The 22,191-nt window shown below is 46.7% G+C and overlaps 1 protein-coding gene across 2 annotated transcripts; it reads right to left on the bottom strand.

Annotated features, from left to right (window-relative positions):
• Nucleotides 1-4,262: 4,262 nt before the first annotated feature.
• On the bottom strand, nt 4,263-9,039 carry MEX3B (mex-3 RNA binding family member B). Of its 2 annotated transcripts, XM_054272632.1 has the most exons (3): nt 8,944-9,039; nt 7,909-8,145; nt 4,263-6,941 (listed from the first exon to the last, which is right to left on the bottom strand). In XM_054272632.1, the coding sequence occupies exons 2-3, from the start codon at nt 8,141-8,143 to the stop codon at nt 5,530-5,532; spliced, it is 1,647 nt and encodes a 548-aa protein (XP_054128607.1). In that variant the 5' UTR covers nt 8,144-8,145; nt 8,944-9,039; the 3' UTR covers nt 4,263-5,529. The 2 variants fall into 2 exon arrangements, with proteins under 2 accessions (XP_054128607.1, XP_054128606.1); XM_054272631.1 differs by lacking the exon at nt 8,944-9,039 and having other exon boundaries at nt 7,909-8,432.
• Nucleotides 9,040-22,191: the final 13,152 nt, after the last annotated feature.

Below are 22,191 nucleotides of genomic sequence, written 5' to 3' on the forward strand. Positions count from 1 at the left end.
TTTCCTAAACAACAATCATCATAACAATGGAGAGCTATAAGTTGTTGCAAAAGACAGGGCAAAAAAAAATCCCTAACAAAAAGAACCACGAAACCCACATTAGGGAGAAATACTACCTGTGTGCCCTGGATAAGTGTATACATGCAAACAAACCTTACTTGTCAGCTTACTTTATGAAGGGAACTAAATCCTACTATTTCACAGAGCCCTAAGCTCAGAAAAATGCAACCCAGGGCAGATACTCATGGCTTCTGTAGCCACATCCCCGCCTGACAGTCCTTAAGGCCACAAATTCAATTTCTCATGATAGATGCTATTTCCCAAGACTGCACAGATCTTAAAAGATCAGGGCTCTGTGGTGCTCCCAGTATTTATTGTACATGCATGCATGTATATACCTGGGGCACAGGCAGAGCTGCATGTGCTCTATCTGCACAGATAACATTAAAGAATTATCCATACACAAAGTGCCTGGATAGTTTTGATACAGCTCCATCACAGGAGAAGAACATCGTGATAGAACCTATCTCACTAATACCAAATAAGCTTTTTGCTTTTTAATCAAAGTTAAAACTTAGATGAGATATAATTATTTCATATATCCAACTGTGAAAGCTTCATTAAAAACCTTACTATTAAGCAATAAAACTGCAATACGAGTTTTTCCATAATTACAGCAAGTTTCTGTTAACACCAATGCACTAAAAAGGGAAATGCTTTCTAATTGATGATTTCTCTGGATGATTCTATGCAGTCAGTTGCGTACACAAGTACAATCTGATCACATTTATATGTAACTCTCTATGTTTCCTGAGTATGAAGCAGGAGAGCACAGGAGTCAGGAGTGCCTTCCACATCACTCACCTTTGGGCAGAGCACACATTCCCCTGCAAACTCAGGCCCTTCGGCACTTGCAGGTAGACTGTCATAAACAGGTAAACCAGAAATGCAAATGGTTATACACACTGAAACCTCCCTTGCCTGCCTTAGATTTAACATAGTCTTTGTTCTCTAATTAAATCATCTCTACTCGAGAGACAACTCGAGTTACAGGAAACACAAATAAGCAGAGGCAGGGTGAATAACTCCTTTTTGCTATTTCTAGATCAATTAAATGCAATATTCACCTATGTACTCTTCCAGCAGCAGAATCCACATTCACTTCGGGGACAGCAAAGCACCATTTCAACTTCCAAAATGGCCAGACAAGGAGAATGGAGGAAAAAAGATGGCAGAGGGGGTTGGCAGAGAGGAGTGAGAAATATCAAACAAAAAGCAATTTAAATACCTTACTGTGTTAGATTCTTATTGCTAAATTTAAAGTTTGCTTTTAACTCTCATTTCAATGGATTCGCAGGAAAAAAATCTAAAGAGTAAATTTAGGTTTAATTGATCATTATAATTTATTTTATTAAAATAATATAGTGGAAAGACCTTTCTTCCAGTAGAGGGTTCTGGCTTTGATGTCTGATTGTTATGCAGATTCTGGGAAGTACAAGATACGGACAGAGGAATAATTAAACTTAGGACTTTGTCTATAATAATTCTTATATATGTAAATGTACTCTGCTTTGAGATAATGATGTGTACATGCACTGGGAACCATACAAATGTGTTGGGAAAGCCAGGAAACTCCCACAAACGTGCAGGTCCTCACCAGTGCCTCCAAGCAGCAGGGCCAGGCTGCTGGCACGTGCCAGGGGCACCCACAGCCCCAGAGCCCCAGAGCACCGAGGAGCTCTGGGCTGGACACCCCCAGAACAGCCCCCAGCACCGGCACACAAACACTGGCAAACAGAGTGAGCTTTGTTCTGGAAGATAAACATTGCCCATATACATCTATATATTTCAAAGCACTCAATTAGAAACTGAACTTTGCCCCTTTCTCAGGCTTTGAAATATTCTGGCCCCTCACACAGGCCTTTATTCTCCTTCGGTGTGGGCATCCCTCTTCCTCTCCTGCTCCAGCACACCATATGGCTCCCGACCCTGGGACAAATTCTGCACTGATTTATGGCCTCTGCACTCTGAGGGACTGACCTACAGCATAAATCCAGGGCAGAGCACATGGGCAGCCTGCAAGTTCCTCCCCGCACCGGCCCTGCTCCTGTGAGCTCGTCTCTGCTGGCCAAGGATGGGGGATTTACAGCCCACACTGGCAGCAGATTTGGGCTCAGGGCAACCCAGCAAGCAATGAGACCTGGCAGGATGGACACCACGTGTGCCAGCACGCCCTGAAACACCCTCTAACAGAGAGAGGGGGGTGCACCAGCCCTGCCAGCATTGGAGGGTCCAGGCAGTGGAGGTGCCTTGGGTGGGTGAATGCTGCTGAGCCCCCTGGCTCCGCCACCACCACAGGGCAAAAGGCATTCACTGGATGACAAAGCAAAAGTAACCCAGACTGGTCCCTCTGCAGGTAAAATAATTCCCAAAGAGGAGTGAACACAACCAGTTTTTAAGGCACTGCAGCCCATCATTCCGTCTCAAGACAACATACACACTGAGCATGTAAAGGGGCTGAAACAGCATGCAGAGGCGGAAAAGGCAGCCAGAGCCACGGACCAAGAGGGGATTGCCTTTGTTTCTGCCACAGCCTGGTAAAGAAACAGTAAGTCCTGCAAGATGACCATGGACAACGAGGTCAGTTGGATTTACCAGCAGGCTGGGCAGCCCAGGCCAGGGCATTCCTGAGCTGCTGGCCAGGGGCTGCTCTCCAGAGGCTGCTCACAGTCATCCACAACACCACAGCCATCCATAGCACCACTGCCAACGCCAGGGACACAGCAGGATTGTACATCACCAGGAAGAAAAGGAGGAGACTTTAGTTTTCACATTTTGTTCATCTTATTTACCTTTTAGCTTCACTAAGCTTGAAAACCAAATGAAGTGATCAAATTCACTTTTTTATTTATAGTCATTTTCACAGCTTCTCCCTGAAAACTGCACAGGATATTTATACAGACATGAGAAATTGATTGACGCATTTTGAAAGTATTTCCTAAATACCCATCATCAAGAAAATATACACATGGACTTAAACTTCCTGATCTCTAAAGCAATTGATTTTGCTAAGGGTTTTTTCAGTGTCTGTACCGCTTAAACACATCTTCTCTGCCACTCTCTGGATTCTTTTCCACAGCCTTGGGGTGGGGGGTTTCTGCCCCCCATCCAAACCTCCAAGACTCCTGAGATAGATGCAACACTCGGTGAGGGATTGTAGCTCTACAAATCGGATGATACCACAACCACAGTTCAATGAAAGAAGCAAAAATCAAATCAAATCAAACAAAGAGATCCCATCATCCCCTGCCGCATCCTCCCTCCTCCCCCTTCCCACCCAACCAGCAGCTCTGGAGTCCATAAAGGAGATTGGAGCAGAGCAGCTCTGCCCATACACAGCTAAGCACAAAGTAAGGCAAACGAAATATGCTACACACTCTGCATTCCTTTGTTGTTTTCACTCACCCACTGAGAAGGGCAGTGGAAGCTCTAAGAGAAACATTTAGGGATGTGCAGCACCTTGTGCAATCTGCTCTAACACACATCAGCCAACAGCCACTTTGTTCCCATGGACTGCCCGGAGCAGCACAAGTCCTGCAGGGCTTGTTTGGTGTGTCCATGGGCTCGGCTGAGCATCGCTCGCCCCAACGCCACTGCGGGCACCAGCAACGCCAAACCACCCTTACAGGGCAATAAATGTGTTATTCTAATCAGCTTGTCAACACCAATTAGCCCAGCCACAAGTGCCAAACACCACTGTCAAGGACTCAGGGAGGCTACAGCAGCCCTCGCTGTGCTCCTGAAGTGCCCGGTCTGGGATGCAGTCCTGAGGTCCCTGGGCATGGCAGGGACCAGAGCCTCCATCACACAAAGGAGCCTCCCCTGCTCCCTCCTTCAGCTGCTTTTCAGTTTCCTACCCCTATGCTTTGTCTGCCAAAAGTAACAATTCACACAAACCCAAGTACTTTTCATGACTAGAGATTATTGAAAAAATAGTACATTGTGCTGTGGAAAACCCCAGCAATATAACACATATCAAAAAACTCATATTTTTTTTCATTAAAAACATGTTATAAGGTATGATAGCTGGCAGGATTATTCTGGAAGCCTGCACAAGCTCCAGCAACATTAGCATGACACAGTTTAAACTCCCAACATGTTTCACTGATACAAGCAGGAAGCAAAAATTCCAGAAAAAACTCTCAGCACATGAAATCAAATCACCACGCAGAGTACCTTTTTTTTTCTGTAATATTTTATTTTATTTATATAGAAATACTTAAAAAAACATGAAGTAGCACCATTACTTAAGTTTTACTTTTATTATGTAGAACTTTAAATGTCAGAAAAATAAAACTCTTGATACAATTTCAAATCTTGTCTCAGCAAATATAATATTAGTATTTGACCATGAGGTTAAAGGCCCTTTATCATAAAATAAAATATACTTTGTTTTTAAACTTTGCTCAGTAAAGTACATTTAAGCTCAAGTAACGTCACCTACATATACATAAACAAGTGGTAAACAAATGTATTAAAATAGAAATACTAAAACTATAGTGGTGCAACAGAATTTTTGTAATTTCCACTGAATTCTATTTATACAAATGTTAGAAAGCTTCAACAGTTCCTTTTGACATATGTTTATACATTTCCATTTTTGTAATAATATAGAATAAAATATGCTTTATATCACTGAATAGAAAATATGCTGGGTGAAGCAGATTTAAAAGATTTTTTTCTGAACCTATAAAATCTCCATCCCAACAGAATACTGTTCAAAGCATTACACATTTTATGGTTTGTAATTCCGTTCACAATTGTGTGATATTAAAATAATACAGTGTTCTTTGCCATAAGGCCATACTAAAATAAAAAAGATTTAACCCAGCTACAAAAAGTTCACTGAACTTAAATTAAAATACTTGTAAACATCTTTGCAATATGAAATATAATTTTTCAAGTCAAAAAAGAATAAAATACTTCAATCTGTATTAATGCAATTTATCTTTAAAACCTTTAAACGTTTTTAATATATATAAGAGATATGTTACAGTTTTGTTGGTTTTTTTTTTCTTTTTTCTTTTTAAAAGTCTGATAAAGCTGCAGTATCATGGTTTTTCACAGGAACTTCTTGCCCTTTCAAGAACATTCAGAAAAGTATCCACCCATAGATTTAATTATTTTGTAATAAGCATCCTAGAACTACCAGCACGTTTTACTAACAGTCCACACACCATTGTCATCATCATAAGCATCTTCTACTTTCAAATTTTTTTTCTGTTTTTTTTTCTTTTTTTTTTTTTCTGTTTGTTTGTTTATAAAAAAAGGGGAGTTTTGGAAGCTTCGTATTAAAGTACAGTGTAAAAACTAGCCTAGCACTAGAATGGAGTCGCCCGTTATTATTTATAGCATGCACCCGCTGTCACACCACCCCCCAGCCCTCCCTCGGCCGCTGCCCGCGCCCCTCGGCGTGCGGCGGCCCCGGCCCCGCCGGCCCCCCCGGTTCGTGCCCCCGGCCCGCGGCGCTCAGGAGAAGATGCGGATGGCCTGGGTGACGGCGCTGTGGCACACGGGGCACTGCGGCTCCGTCTTCTCGCAGATGCGGTTGGCGCACTCCATGCAGAAGAGGTTGTGGCCGCAGGGCACCAGCGCCGCGATCACCTCGCTCTCGAAGCACACCGAGCAGTCGCGGCTGCCCTTCCGCCGCACGCCGGAGGAGGAGCAGGAGGAGCTGGACGAGGAGCTGGAGGAGGAGGACGAGGAGGCGGAGGAGTCGGAGGGCAGCCCGGGCAGGTGGGCGCCCAGCCCGTTGGCGTACAGCGGGTAGGAAGCGGCCAGCAGCCGCCCGCCGGGGTCGCTGCGCACCCGGCGCGCCAGCGGGTGCTCGGTGCCGGCCGCGCTGCCGTGCAGGGGCGGGGAGAGCCGCGCCGGGGGCGGGGCGGCGCCGCGCCGGGGGCCGCTCACCAGCAGCGCCAGGTTGGCATTGGCGGGCGCGGCGCCCGGGAAGGCGGCGGCGGCGGGCGAGGGCGCGGGCGAGGGCGGCGCGGCGGGGCCGCGCTCGAACTGCGGCCAGAGGAGGGCGGCCCCGGGCGGCGGGGCGGGCGCCAGGTCGAAGCCGGGCGGCGAGTCGAAGGGCAGCTCGGAGCAGCAGTCCGGCGAGGAGAGGACGTCGCCGCCGCCCCCGCCGTACACGTAGCCGTTGGCGCTGTTGTTGTTGTTGTTGCCGTTGTGCGAGAAGCTCAGCGCCGGGCTCGGGGGGCTGTAGTCGGCCAGGCGGGCGCTGCCGCCCCCCCCGGTGCCGCCCCCGAAGTAGGAGTCGGTGGAGGCGCTGCCCAGCGAGCTGGAGCTGTCGTTGCGGTAGTTGCAGAAGGGCTTGCGGCCCGGGGTGGGCGTGATGCTGGGCGGCGTGGGCTTGCTCCAGAGGCTGCCCGTGCCGTTCAGCTCGAAGCCCACGTCCGTGCCGTTGGCGTGGAAGTCGTTCTCGTCCGTCAGCTCGATGATGCCGCCGGTGCGCATGGCGATGTGCGCCTCGATCTCCTCCCGGGCCCGGTCCACGTTCTCTGGCATGCCTGTCACCTCAAAGACCGGCTCCTTGTCCCGGCTCGGGGTCACGATGTACGTGTGCGTCTGCTGCTGGATGCGCTTGATGGTCGCCCCCTTGGGCCCCACGACCAAGCCCACCACGCGATAAGGCACCCGCACCTGGATGGTGGTTTGGCCGGGCAGGTTCGGGGGGCCGGGGACGGTGCCGTTCAGGGCTGTGTTCTTGTTCCGCGAGGCTCGGATCATGGAGAAGTGCTCGGCCGCAGAGATGATCTCCCTGCGGGCCATGGCCACATCTTCCTTTCTGCCCGTCACAACAAAGAGCGGCTCCTCCCCGCGAACCGGGGTCTTGATGTAGGTGTTGGTCTTTGCCCGCAGAGCTTTGATTTTACAACCTGGGAACGAGATGCGGAGATGGAGGGCGAAGGGGAGGGGGAGGAAGGGGAGGTGGTGGGGGAGAACAGGTTACAACCCATTGTTTGGGTGCAGCTAGGGAGGGGAAAAAAAAAATACACACCCACCCGAGAAACACATTGCCCCCAACCCCAGGTGATCGCTGGCATCTCGTCCGGGAGCCTCGGTCACGGTGTAAAGTAATGTCAGCCCACAGCCCTGGCACACGCCCAAAGGCATCGCAAGTGGCCACCGACACATCTGCCATGCAAACTGCCCCAAAACTACCAACGTGCAGTTCACAGGGTCGGTAACACAGAGGGAGAAAAAAAATAAAAAAAGGGAGCGACAAAAAAAAAATTAAAAAAAAAAAAAAAAAAAGCGTGCAGGAAAACTGCACCGCCAGAAAAAAAAAATAAAATAAAATGCAAGCAGCCCTCACAAATCAACACACCCGCCAGTCCACATTCCTGCTCAGCACTTTCCTTTTGGAAAAATAAAATCAGTTCTTAAGGTGGGGAGCAGAGGCTGTACCGAATGAGCCATATTCCCCACTGCGGATGCTTTATTCCAACCCCATTGTTCCACTTCTCCACTCCATTTCTCTTCCTTAAAAATAATCCACGATTTCTAACTGGAGGGGGGAAAGCACCGAGGCTCCCATTTTCCTCCCGTTTCCTCTTGCAAATCTTTAACTTTTGCAGCCGGAGGAAAGGACAGATTTTTATTATTTTCCTGATTTTTTTCCCCCAACCCGGCAGCCGAAAGTGCATCTCGAAACTGATGCATAACACTCCTCGGAAACATCACGTCTGCCGCTGCACTTTCTTTGTCTGGGGGAAGCCGGCACTGGCCAGCGCCGCACGGCTGCAGCGTTCCTGGGAATGGCCAGTGTCGCATCTGAGCCGCCCGCCCGGCAGCGCGGATGGGAGACCCGCGCCCCCACAGCCCCTCGCATGCAGCACCCACCTTGTCTCCCCACTATCTCAGCGACATGTTCCGAGCTGGGCACCGGCACGCATTCAGTCATGTTCACGCTCTTTTTCCGAGGCTCGTTGTCGTAAATGGAGCCCGTCTCGTCGTTGTCCAGCCCCAGCAGGGAGAGCTGATCCAGGGCGATCTGAAGGGCTCTTTGGTCATCCAGGGTCTCTCCCCCGCCACCACCACCACCACCGCCGCCGCCGCCGCTCCCGTTCCTCTCCATGTCTGCAAAAAGCGAGCTGGGCATAGTCCCTGCGTGTGGTGCACCCTCCGCCTGCGCTCGGCTCAGTAGTAAGAGATCAGACACAAAGGAGAACCCAAGGCAGATGGCCAGCAGGAGAGAAGGAAAGGGAGGGTGGGCGACTGCTGGAGACCGGGGAATTGTTGCCTTTTGCTTGTATATTTTGTATCTTTTTTGCTTTTTTTTTTCCTCCTCTCAGTGCAATCCGGTTTATAAGATGTTCTCAGGACCCCCCCCACGACTCCCCCCCCGAGGTTTTTTTTCGGTTGGCTTTTTTTTTTTTCCTTTTTTTTTTTTGTCGGCTGGGGGTGGGGTGGGGGGGGGTGGGAAGAGGATAAGCGAGAGGAGCTCCGATGGCTTCCCCCCCTCGAGTTCCTCGCCGGCCACAATGCCAAGCGGCGGCAGCGTTTCTTTAAGGAGCCCCTCCCAGGCTCCACTCCACTCACTCAGCGTTTTTTTTTTCCTCCTCTCCCCTCCTCTGTCTGAGGCTCTGCTGCAGCCAGACGGCTCTGGAGAGGCGGGCGGGCGCGGGGCGGGGAGCGGGGGCCGCGCCGGGCGCCGCAGCGTAAGCGCCGCTCGCTGTCACCGCGCGCCGCCGCCGCGCGCCGCGATTGGCCGGGGCGGCGCGGAGGGGCCGGCGCTGCCCCCCCGGCCCGGCCCGGCCCGGCCCGGCCCCGCTCTTTGTTGTCGGCTGCCGAACAATGCCGGGCCCAGGCCCGCCGGCCGCCGCTCCCCCCACCTCCCCCAGCCCCGCGCTCCCGAGCGCCCGCCGCCAGCCCCACCTGAGCGCCGGCGGAGGGGGCCGCGCTTGGGGTGCGTTTTTGCGGCGGGGGGGTTGGTTCGGGGTGTGGGGGGGTGCCCTTTGTGCGCCGTCGGCTTCGGGAGCGGCAGCGCCGCCGCTCGCCGGCAGCGCCGCAGAGCCCCCGGCACCGCCCCCGCACCGGCCCCGACCCCGCGCCGGCAGCGCCGCCGCCCCTTCACCGGCCCCGCGGGCGGCGGCCGCGGGCGCGCGGAACCCCCCGCCGGCTCCCGCGCGGCCCCGCCCGGCGCGCGCCCCGCGCCTGCGCGCCCCTCCCTCCCCCGCTCCCTCCCTCTCCCGCTCCCTCCCTCTCCCGGCGCGCGCAGTGCGCCCGCGCGGGACGGCGGCCGGGGCGGGACGGGCCGAGCCCTCACAGCCCGCTCCGCCCGGGCCCTCACAGCCCGCTCCTCCCGCTCCGAGCCCGTGCTGCGCCGGCAGAGGCCCCTCCCGTTCCGCCCCGCGGGCGCTGCAGCCCCGGCGGGCGTGGGGTCAGAGCCGGTGGGAGCCGCGGCCCCGCCCAGCCCGGCTCGGCGCGCCCCGGGCGCGGAGTGAGGGCCGTGACCCGAGCGCGGCCGTGTCCCGGTGCCGGCCCTGACACCGCGGTCCGCTCGTAAAGAGCTCGAAGGGTGGGAACGCTCCCGCACAGCTGCTCCAGCGTAACATCACCCGCATCTTACAGCGCCTTGCTAAACCACTGGAAAATAAAGCGCCTCTGCCTCTTCTTGGACCTTGCATGACCAAATGACTTACTTTCACCTCTACTACTACAGGACCCTTCAACCCGCAAAAGTGTTTTTTTTCGTCAAGTACTCTGTCACAAAGACCTCCCTTGACGGGAGGATTAGACATGAAAGTGCCCTCACTGTTCTCATAAAAACACCACCATCACATTTGATTTCTCTGGCTCTTTTCCATCTGTAAGCATCCATACCCAGTCCTTGCCAGCTGTCAGGTACAAAACCCTGGTTTTTTCAGAGTAATCATATAACAAGCAATTGTTTTCCAGTATCAGGTGTGACAGGGACAGACGTTTACAAGTGCACCCAGATCTGTTTAGCCAGCTGCCTGTACAAACAAGTGTAACAAGTCACAGGTAATTGTTTACATGCAGTGTTTATTGCAAATTACTGTCACCTCGCCAGGATGTTTGAATGTTGTATAACAAAGCTCCAGTGGATTGTTTTCCAGCAAGGGTACACACTGGTGATGTGCTTTCCTAAGTGCTGAGCTTGTCCCATCATCTAAGGAAACTGAGGTTTCATATTGAAAAGATTACTTGTTCTACAGATTTACTTGCATAGGCAGCAGGGCTCGTTTTCATAGGGTAAACAAGAGGTCACTTATAAGTGCTCAAGGATCCATAAAACTTACAACAAAAAAGTAATACTCTTTGTTATTAAATACAATAATTATTTTAAAGTTTGATTCTTTGCAATCTTTTTAGTTCAATGAGTCTAAAATCTGTGAGAGAGAACATCACTGTACCCATTTACCAGACAGGGCAGGACAGGACAGAGATGAGATGAGTGTAGGGAATTGGTGTTGTTGGAGTCCAACAGTGAGAGTCATAAGTAATGAAATGCAAGGATATGAGGAGAGGGTTGGGTTGTGCTTGAATTTTACCTGTTCTTTGTTTTGCTTCTTCACTTGAATTGTCCCTTTTTTTTCTTCTTTCCTCTCCCCACCCCATCTGCTGAAACAGGTCACTGTACTGTACTGAACAAGAAAAGGGGAAACAAGTTATAGAAAAATTTCACAAAGCAAGACTCCAGGCAGAGCTGGCTTTATTTTTAATGTTAAGCTGGAAGCTCCAATTAAAAATGCTTCAAATGCACTTCAGAATGAGCACAGTACTTCCAGGGAGCAGGGGGAGAGGAAGATGCATTTCTGGGAGACTAAGCCTGCACTGGTGTTCCAAGAGCCCCATGAATCCTGTGGAATGCTCCAACATCTCAAGCACTATTACTCTTTTACTATTTTGGAAGATGTTTAAGAGCAAACTAGAGGGAATAATAACAATTAAAAAGTTATACTGGTATACCTTCAAACCCCCATGCACCAAGAGCGCAGCCCCCGGGGAGCACGGCAGCTATGCAGCAGTAGGTTCATATGGCAACAATAAACATGCACCAGATTTGTACAAATCCACTCCCTCCACAAAAGTATTGCTTCAGAATAACTTAATCAGGTCTAAATTAAAGTGTTATCTATCTCCAGAACGCCTTTCGTTCCATAAAACCTTGAAACATGCACAGAATTAAACTCCATCTCTGGGGGAGAGACCAACCATCCACCTAGCAATTTACAGCAACTTAACAAAAGCAGGAAGGGAGGATATATTACAGGCAAATACAGGACTCAGTGCAGGAGGAGTGTAATTCTCAGTCCTTTTAGTTTTTTCTCTCTGTTATCATTTCCCATTTGTGACAGAAGTAATAAAACTTCCTTCCTCCAACCTTTATTTAATTAAAGTGTAAGATCTTTGGGGCAGTGAGCTTACTGTGTGTATATATACAGCACCCAGCATGAAGAGGTCATGAATTCATCTCAGCCCTTTAAATACTCCTCTAAATACAAAGCATTAACAATAATAAGAATAGGATATAATTTTCATTTAGAATAGATGAGTCTTCTGTTTTCAGTTATCACAAAGAATAAATTACATGCATCTCAGGGAATAATTAAATTAAGGGTTAAGGGAAAGTATTTCATACCAGAGACTTGTAACTCTGTTCTTTTGCACTTAAAGACACTGCTGCCCACTCTTACAGCATTTACTCAAAATTCTTATTTGCCATAATATTACAAAATAATGTCCCAAATCCCACAGGCCAGCTCATCAGTTACTGTAGGGGTATGGTTTAATCTGAGGCAGTGCATGTGATTACTGTGATAACATACCCAAATTAACCTTTTGCATGTGCAATAAACTGCAATTAGCAATCTGCAGACAAATGACAAGTTCCTTCGTTTCCTGTAATATGCAGCAACACACAAGGCAGATTTCCTATTGAATCCCATATTAACCTACATTCGGTGGCAGTGAAATCTCAGAGCACCGTGTCAGAATTTATCATCTTCCAATGATGTCAGCTCCACCTCTTGACAGTTCTAGACGAGATGTTTATAAACAGCTCATCCATAATCTGACCAGTTTCAGCTGAAAATGTTTATAATTTTTTCACCAGTTGTTCCAGCCACTTTGAAGGCTTTTACAAAGGGATGGGCCGAGCTCTCACAACAGTAGGGTTGTGTTAATAAATGACAAGGAATGAAATGGAGATTGAATAGTGAGTGGCTTTGTGATGCCTCTCTGAGCTAGTAGGAGGCTCAGGGGTAGGGAAGCTGCAGAAGTGCCTCTTTCCCTTGTGATAAGGAATGTCACATCAAAAACTACAAAATGGGAAGATGATGCTTCCACAAGCACTTTCATTCCCATAATTCCACACCTCTCCCTGCTACAGAATTCATTTGCAAAATATTTTTTTAAAAACAAAGATCTTCTGGGACAAGTCGTGAAAAGCAATTTTGCTGCAAATAAGAAAAAGTCTCACACCTTTAATCAGTCTCTGAAAATGTTGATACAGTACCGTAAACCTGAACCAGTTCCTAGCAGCTTTACTGAAGTGCTTGTTTCCAATATAATAAAACAAAAAAGATTTTTGTAAAGATTTGCACTTGCTTCATATGCCTTAGCTGGTAGTGTGACATGAGCGATGAGCATGTGCAGGCATGGAGGGGATGAAGCGCCTTGTAAGAATGCAGTTTTGTTTAACATGAGTGATGGAAGGGAATTCAAAAAGCATAAAGATGCCTTTGTAATAAATCAGAACTAACCAGCCAGATCACCTGCCCACTTTCAGGCTCTCCACCAGGGTTTGTGAGCGGCCTCCTTCAGTTATTGTTCCGCCCTGCCTCTCGCTCGTGAAGCAGGGTTATCGCGCAGTGTATCTGAATGGAGTGCTGTTTAACAACCGTGCCAAGCAGAGTTCGAAATGAAAATCCCTCCTGCTTCTCCTTTGCTCTCGCACGACGTGTTTGGAGCCCATCCTTCCCGCCAGCAGCTCCCTCTCCCTCTCTGGCAGTGGAGCGCTCCGGCTGCGGGATTGGAGCTCTTTGTTACCATGGCCCGCGGGCAGCTCTGCGGCTGCGGGGCAGCGCCGGCGGCTCCGGGCTGCGGGGCACCCACCGCACCCGGGGGCACTGCCTGATCAGCTGGGCTGGGTTAAAACCAAAAAAAAAAAAATCAAAAAAAAAAAAAAAAGGAAGATTTATATCTGTATATATATTTATATCTGTTTAGGCTGAGCTAGATAACTCGTAGATCTGTGAGGTACCTCATAACCTTGAGTGTTTTAAAATCAGTTTTAATCTCTGAAATAGTAAATTAAAATTTAATATAATTTTAATCTCTCAAATAGTTAATTATAATTATGGTCATAAAACATGTACAACCTTTGCTTCCTCTCTCCTCCATCCCTCACCTCCTACTCAGAGCTGCTACATGAAGAAAGAGAAAATAATTGTCCCTTTAATGGTAATTGTTTATAAACTCCTTTTCACATAGACTATGTTTATATACAATGCCTAGGCAAAAACCAGGCACAAATGCAATGCTCATAATAAACGAGTGAATAATATATCCCTGACCATAATACCCGTGCTCTCCAACAAAAGAATATCTAATTCCTGTCACAGAATTGCCTTGTAGGTTGAAGTTCAGCATATAAATACACATGGGAAAAAGATTAGATTTTAATTGATAAGTATTAATCATCATTCACTGCTGTCTCTGCAGGAAACCCTGTGTTAAAACATCTAGTTAATATACAGTATAATGGATAACCTTGAGGCAGAAGCTCTTGCATCTGTCTCTATCCAAGAAAAAATGTCAACATCAGCCTTTGTTGTAGCAAAATACCCTGACATCTGAATGGAGTTGCTGCTGCTGGAAAATTGACTGTCCCCAGTGCAATCCTTCCTCACATGGGTCCAGTGCTTAACCCAGAGATGAGGCCAGATTAAAAATCTTTATTTGTGCACACCTGTCCTTAGGAATATTTGAAATCTGGTCTGGGTCAGAATGCTGTGTTTGTGGTGCATCTCCTCCTCTCTGAACAAACACATTTCTCATGTGATGCTCTCACTGCAACCACAAAGCATTAGCACTCACAAGAGCATCATTGAAGATACTCAGGCTGTTCATTGAGAACAAAGCCATTAATGATTAATACCATGGTAGGAGAAAATGTAGCAGCATTTCTTGGCAGCTGAAATGTGGCAGTGTCTGTCCTACGTGCAAAAGACTCACAAATACCTTCAGCTCTTCTTACACAAAATCATTCTTATTAACTCTGTGGGAAAGGGAATCAGACAAATCCCCCGAACTAAAGAGAAGGAGATTTTCACATGTAGAACTGGATATATACAATACATCTCTCTCTGACTGACCCAGCAGATGCAGAGATGCATTTACCCATCACAGGCATTACTGTCCCAGCAGATGCTATAAAGTTGTCACTGACACAGACGCTTACTGTCCCCACAGATCTGGATTTTGGGAGGGAATTTTCGTACCACAGACACTACTGTCCCTACAGAACCGCATCTGCTGGCTGAGTTATTGTTTGACATACTCTTTCGCCTCCAGCAGATGTGAGAGATTGCCAGGACAGCAGGCATTTCTGTCACAGCAAATCTCCATCTACAGGGAATTAAACTGCAGCTTAAACTACTGCACTCCTTGAGCCCTTTCTGTGGACAATGCTGACAGGGAGGAGGCAGCATAAACCAATGAAAATGTAATGCTGGGCACCAAGAACATCACCATTAACTCTGCCTAAATATGGCTGTGTTTGGGGATATGCCAGGAGAAGAAAAATAATTACTTGCATCCTTCTCCCACCCCTCCTTTAACAAATATTCCTTCAGAGAAACATTTAAAGGAAAAAGTGTCTGACACCACTTTCATATGATAGATCCAAAAAGGCAGAAGTCACTCATGACTACAAAGTCGACAACCTTAATGCCCTGTAACAGTGACCAAGTGCTAGGTCATTTCCATCTTGCTTTTGAACTGAAAATTTTCTGAGTTTCTAGTTTATTAACACCAGAAGATTTGATCCCCAGTTCTAGAGGTGCAGAAATAAAGGGAAGGGCTTTGCTTTTAATCCCTTTAATTTGGGCTTTCATCTTTTGAGACTCTGCACGACCTCCTCTCAGACTCAGGGTCCAATGGCAGCAGCAGCCATGGGATGCTTTGCTCCTGTGCAGCTGTGCTGCCCAGCAGAAACTCTCCAGACCTGAGGAAGAAAATCCTGGGCCTGTGCTAAGACATGACTATGGCTAGACTGTCCCTCTGGAGTGAACTCAGCCTAAGGCCCATACCAACACAAGTACCTACATATAAATAATATGTATGGTATGTGAGCCTGCACTTGGGAGCTGTCTTGGGCCTTTTTTGCCTGAGTGGATTTGGTCCCAGAGAGAAAAATGTAATAATGCAGTAATGTAAACCCTACTTGAAGACACAGCATCCAACTTTGGAATTCCCCTGTGGGGAGTCCAAGCATTTATCTTTATCTGAAGCATCAAGAGCTGTCCATTGGCAAAGGCAGGACACACAAATTCCCAGGGTAATAATCTGAGACAGCACAGCAAAACCTATATCCTTGGAGCAGATGGTGGGAAAGCATCAAGTTTTTGGTTGCCCTGCCAAAGCAAACAAGATGTTTCAAGCCCCATCATCTGCTCTGCAGTTCACACCCTTCCAGTGCTATCTTTTTCAGATGCCACGCCACACTGGTTAGTGGCAATGCTGTTGTCATGTGTGACTCATTCCATTTTACTGGAAATTAGAAAACCACATGCTGCACTGAAGAACTGCTTATTTATGTAGTCATATAATCCCAGAGAGAGCTCACCCTGCTGCCATTATTTGTATGCAGATTATTTCAGAATTTTGGAAAGGCAGGTTTTTACCAGGGTTCATCCAGTGGCCAGATTAATCAATAGCACATTGCTCTTTCCAGGGTCTGCTGTGCCCTTCATACTTTCCAGTATGCCCCCCTGGAAATGCAAATGGTATTTTAGAGCAGAATACCTTCGTCATTACAGGATGTGTGGGAAGCAAAACAGAGCACAGGGAGCAGTGGATTGGAGGTGCCTTAGCACAAGAGTCTGTCACGTATTTATTTCAGCTTTAGGCAGGTGAATTTCACCCACAAGGAACAACACAATCTACTTGGTCTTGTTTGTTTCTTTTTTAATGGTGTGCCTTTCTAAAGCCTCCTCAAATATTTCCTGAACACATCACAATGCTACATTTAGTGATTAATGCTCAGTGTGAGTGAGATGAACTGGCATATTCAGGACAACAAAAAATTGCAGAGATGTCAACAGTGCATTCTTTCTGTGGATTAAGAATTACTGGATAAAAACATTAATGCTTTTAACCAACATTTTATGGTGACAACAACTCAAACTGGATAATTCTGAGTTCTGAAGCACAGGTCTAGAATTACACGTGATTCAAAGAACAATTTCCTATATTATTTAACTAGAGTTTTTCTAGTCTGTATAAAATTGGTGTTGCTAAAGCAGCAGCACTAGGATCAAAAGTTAGATTTGATTGTGTGTTGACATGCAAAGGTTCTAGAAATTCCTAAACTAAGAGATTGCATTACCTTCTACAGGTGGAGATAAACCCAGTCTAATCTTTAGATGAAGAAACTGTTAAGAAGTTTCAGGCACTGGACATTTATGAAGAAAGAAAATAGAAATGTGAGCCATTCTTTTTTAAAGGTTAGCATAGCTTAAACATTCCTGAAAATATTTATTATCATAACAGACTGGACCTGCTGAAATGTTCTCACTAAGGATTTGGTCTTTGACATTCTCAGAAATTCTGTTCACTTCATCAAATGGTTGCCATGAAAAGCAGAATTTAGCAACAAAAAGGAAAAGACACAAAATAGTTAAAGGCCATTTGGAAAAAGTAATTTGCTTTTAATGTTACTGACTACCCCTCAGGACCCAGATTAGAGTTCTGTTATGTTTTAAAGCATTGCTTTCAAGCTTGCTGGTAGTGTCAGACAATTTAAATAGATCTCCATTTTAATTTCCAATCTAGCAATATGGAACAGCTGCCATAACTTTATGCAATGTGGCAAATTGGACATTCTCATCCCTCAAATGACAATCATCAAGAAGGGACTCTGAAAAAAACATAATATGCATCCATTTTTACTGCCTTTTAGTAACTCCCAGTCAAAATTGTATTTTATGTAAAGAACTCAAACTCTCAGTTGTACCTTTAACTTGCACTGTCTACACCAGGAAGCAAAGGTCTTGGGTTGGTGAAAGTTGATGGGATTTCTGGAATAATTTTTCCTTCTTCCAGCCAGTGAGCTGGAGGTTTGTCCACATCCTTCTGCCTTGCTCATCACCATCAGCGTTGAAGGCTCCCCAGTCAGGATTGTCCCCACAGCTGTAGAGGGAAGTTGTAATGGAACCAGTCCCAGTTCAGCCTCACCACATCTGCCTTGTCAAAGCCCCCAGCTTCTACAGCTCTTGCAGCTGGAGTGAGAGTGTGAACTGAAGTGTGTCATCCTCATGCTTTTCCTGCTTCCTAGCAGAAAGAAAATGTTGAAAGGAAGATGGAAATAACAATTCTCAACGTCTTTGTTTCTGTTTTTTTTAGACCATGTTAACTCAAGAGGGAAAACTGAATCCAAAGGGAAAGCAGTTTGAGAGTCAGATGAAATTCCTCAGCACTGGGTTCAGACTGGGACTGCAGTTCAGCCACAGTCAAGGGAATTTGTGTGTTTGGGATATAGTACCTCTCTAAACACAAGCCCATGTTACATGTAGTTTCAGAAGGATTATCTCTATAGAGTTCTGAAGCATGGATATTGTTGGTCTTATTCCAGGAACAATGTCCCATCTAGCTCTCATTGTGTATTCATTCCTAGGTTATATACTGTGTGCACTTAGGTGAACCTGCCTCCCACTCCTCTCCTTCATTCCAAACAGAAAACTCAAAGGAGTTCTGGGACCTATCACCATACACAGTGCATCCAGTAAGAAGAAACAGAAATATTCAGGGTCCAGAGACCCTGTTGCTCCAGGATGGACTGTTTCCATAAAAATAAAACAAAATTTAAAAGTTTCTGGCATGTCTGATTTCAGTTGCTAAATTCACATCTCTATTCTCGTTTCTGCAACGCTTCTCTCCTACCGAGTTTGTGGTTTCTTGCCTTCCACACAACACAACCAGCTTCCGACCCTGAGATTTCCTCCCTTCAATCTACATTTCTCATGAAACTCAATCTCCAAGCATGAAACCAACTCTCACTAATCTGTTTTCTGTTATCAGTTTACTCACAGGTATGTTTATAAAAGGACATACATGTGGGCTGTCTCTCACTTGAGTTTGCCTCTGGCAGTTGCCATTTAAACCACAGAAAGTAGAACTATTAAGCTCAGCATTTTCCAAATGGGCTCCAGCTTTGGATGGCTTACTTGATATCATTCATTTCCAGTCAATAAAAATTATTTGTTCACAAAATCAGATTTTATCCCACCTTTTACACAATTAACTTAGATCTCAAGGGAGCAGGTTAAGTACAGGTAGCACAGAAAGACAAACAGGGCAGGTTAACTACATCTCACCTCTGCCCTAGAGTGGTTGTGCATGGCTGTCTGGGACTGGAAGCAGGCTGCAAGCTTGTGTGATCACCTCCAACACCTATTCTATCACTTTACATTTTCTTTCATTACTGGAGATAAGCATTACTTTAAGAAAAAAAAAATTACATAAAGTAAATATAAAAGAAGCTGCAATAAAGTGTAACCAGGACTCATTTAGAGATGGAAGATTTCTGATTTGGAGGTTTGGCCATGAGTATGCCCAAGCCTTCCTCTACACACAGGGCAGCCACAGCTCCCTAAGCTCCGTGGGGATCTGTTTGACCTCAGACACAGATCTCATCTGCACAGCTCCTCTGGGATCAGCCCTGCTCCTGGGAAGGGCTCCTGATCCTTTCCTTTCATTCACTGCAATTCCTGCCAGTGCAGCTCGTGGACACTGGTGGCACAAGCACAGTAACTTCACCTGGCAATAAGCAGTTCCCTCTCAGCCTGAGTGCATGCCAAGAACGGCCTAATCTGCTCAAGAAATTATAAGCCCTGCAGCTATTTGCACTGAAACCCCTGCAGAAACAGCCCTCCCCCACTTCCTTCTCTGCTAGCTTGCTCTAACAGCAGGCAGACATAAGTGAAAGGAAAAACAATGAGAAAGGAAACTTGGGAGGGACAGGTTAGAAGCAGAAGGAAGAAGCAAAAGGTCTGACTCTGCAGACCGTATTCATGATGAAAAGCATTTGCACAAATAACCTAATTGCATTCTGTGGGACTGCCGGGCTGAGTAAAAGTGCTGCAAGTGCAAGCAACAATTGCAGAGGCAGGAAACAAGTAGGAAAAGAAAGAAAAAGGAAGCCTCACATGAATCAGACACCTGCACAGAGGAGAGCAGTCTCACACACCCCAGGAAAAACAAATCAACCAAAACACTCGCTGCCTTTGAGTTACTGCAGAAATATTTATAGCGCCTTTCCCGACCTCTGCCTTGCTTCCTGGCAGGCAACGCCACAGAAAGAATCTTTACCACTGGCATCCCTTTCTTCTGCCAAACAAGAAAGCAGTCCCTTCCCAGAGCCTGCAAAGGCAGGAAAAGAGAGCAGGCAGGCTGCAGGAGTACCCTGGCCTTCACCTGGGGAAGGACCAGCACCAACCCAGGCACTCACAGGAGGGAGCGTGGGCATCTCCTCCTGTGTGATGAACTGGGGCCACAGCATTGGTTTTGTATTGATTACTCTCAGCAAGGAATAACACAGGAGCCAAGGAAGTGATGGGTTCCAACAAAACCCCTCATCTTCTCTAAATGGTCACTTCTTTCCTTTCCCTACAAAGCATGATGTGGCACTGAAGAGAATCTCATGTCCAGTAACTGAATTGCTCATTTTCCAGCAAGCTCTTCCAGGAATTCTCAAGACACCTTCCATGACAGAGCAATTCTAAGATTATAAATCACTAAAATAATGCATTTATTTATCAAAAGCTTTTCTCCTAAAATGAAACACTAGAGAGCAATCCAATCATTCCAATGAACACATGCATTTGAATTCTCTGGGCTCACACTAATTGGCACTTTTCAAAATGTTTCCAGTTAGGTTTGTCCATAAGTGTAAAAAGGAAAATCAAAATATGTCTCTCTGAGATTGGCTCATGTTTGTGAAACAAAACTATCAAATCAATCAGGGAAACCAGGGACTAAATTCAAAGCAATGATGGTTTGAGATCATACATTAAAGATGACAGGATCTTTCTAAGTCACCTCAAACATGACACACTTGCAGTACTAAGTCACAAACTTATCTGAAAAACACACACTACCACCTACTGGCAATTATTCATATATGTTATTTACATACTGATAAGTGGCAACAATATGTGCACATTTAATTTGCATGAACTTTGCCAGAACAAAGATAATTCTTCATCTTTACAATTCCTAGACTTGAAGAAAAATATATTCCTGTGGATACAGTTCCCACAGCATGTGACTAGTTATTGTTTTCTTTTCAATAAGAACTTAAACCAGAATAGCTGTTTAGTGAAACACTTTCCATTTAAGGTGGTTTTTTTTGCCAGTAATGAAATATGGGGTTATTTTTGGCTTATCCATAAGTTGGTAACATGGTCCCACCAGGCTTACAGATCTTCCCATTTCACACCCACTGTTCTGGAAACGGGGCGTAAATTATTTCAGCGGTGGTATGGGACCAGGGAAGAAACCTGGGGCAAGTGCTGCTCCTGGATTCAACCACTCTCCTGCCCCAGCCACACAGCAGCCTGGGAAAAGGAGGACCATGGCTGATTGAGGAGCTAACACAAAGGAAAAATGACACTCTGAAACATCTTTTCCTCAGGTGATTCCCTGCCTTTTGCTGCAGTTCTCACCTTCTTGCCCTAAGGTTCACAGTAATGCCACAGAAACATCCTGGAGGCAGAAGTGCTGTGATTTATATGCCAGATTTGCATGTCAGTTAAAGGCCCTGGTGTGCACAGCACACATCACCCTGGCTGAGCTGGGGTGGCATTTTCCACCTCCATGATCTCAGTGGAGATCTCTGCATGATTGCTCAGGTGGTGCTGCTGTGGATGATGCCGAATTTTGGGCATCATTCAGAATATAAAGTTGATGGTGGGACTATGTCAATGTGCAGCCTGACTGAGCCCTCACCTCAGCAAAAGGAAAATGTGCCAGGAGAGCCAGGCCTGGCTCCACTGAGTCACGCTCTGACCTGCTGTGCACTTGGTCTCAGCCCTGCTGCTGCCATTGCTTGCATGAGATCAGCTTCCAGGGTGGCTTTTGGTACGTGGGTGGCAATGTCAGAGAGACTGGCTGGCCCTGATGTAAAGGCTCCCTGAAGGCCAGAGATGGAGACTGAGAAGAATTGTCCCTGCAGCTCTGAGGGCACCTGCCCACACGACACCAGGTTAAACCCCAGACTGTGCCTACTCAGAAGTCAAACCAGCAACAAGAGAAGCTCACCACCAGCTGTTGCAGCTCTGCAGGAAAACCACCTTTTCAGCATCTTAGAAATAAACCAGTCCATCCAAGAATGGCATTTTGAAATTAATAAACTTTTATACATTTACGATTAATACAATTTATCATTTAATTCGATTTTTTTGTAACCTGAGTTGATTCCAAAACATTTTTTTCTGTTAGCTGAATCCTAATTATACACCAGGTTTCCTGCTGGCAAGTATCAGACTAGCTCAAGACAGGCCTTCAGATATGCTGTGCTAATGCCTGACACTCAGAACAGACACTTTTCGTTCCCTTCAATATATGCATTGCAAGTAGTATTTTAATTGGGCTCCCAATTCAGAAGGCTGGAATGAGCTTGTGAGTCATTTTTACAAGTTGACTCACATGCTACAAAATTGAAGAATTTGGTGCAGGGGAAAAGAAAAAGCAGAGGCAGGGTTTGTGGATTTCTGCACATCCCTGTGGTGGGGAAAAGGGTGAGCTTGTCCCCAGACCCAGCTGCAATTAAAATACAGCACAGAGGTTCAGCAAGTGCATTGCTCAGATGAGGCTTTCTCACCTGTAGCTGTTGAAGGAAGGATGCTGTTGGGAGGCCTTTTTTTCATGAAAGCT

The sequence above is a fragment of the Melozone crissalis genome, unplaced genomic scaffold (genome assembly GCF_028551555.1).
Source record: "Melozone crissalis strain CALT ecotype California unplaced genomic scaffold, PUWL_Pcris_2 ptg000014l_1, whole genome shotgun sequence".
Taxonomy (NCBI): Eukaryota; Metazoa; Chordata; class Aves; order Passeriformes; family Passerellidae; genus Melozone; species Melozone crissalis.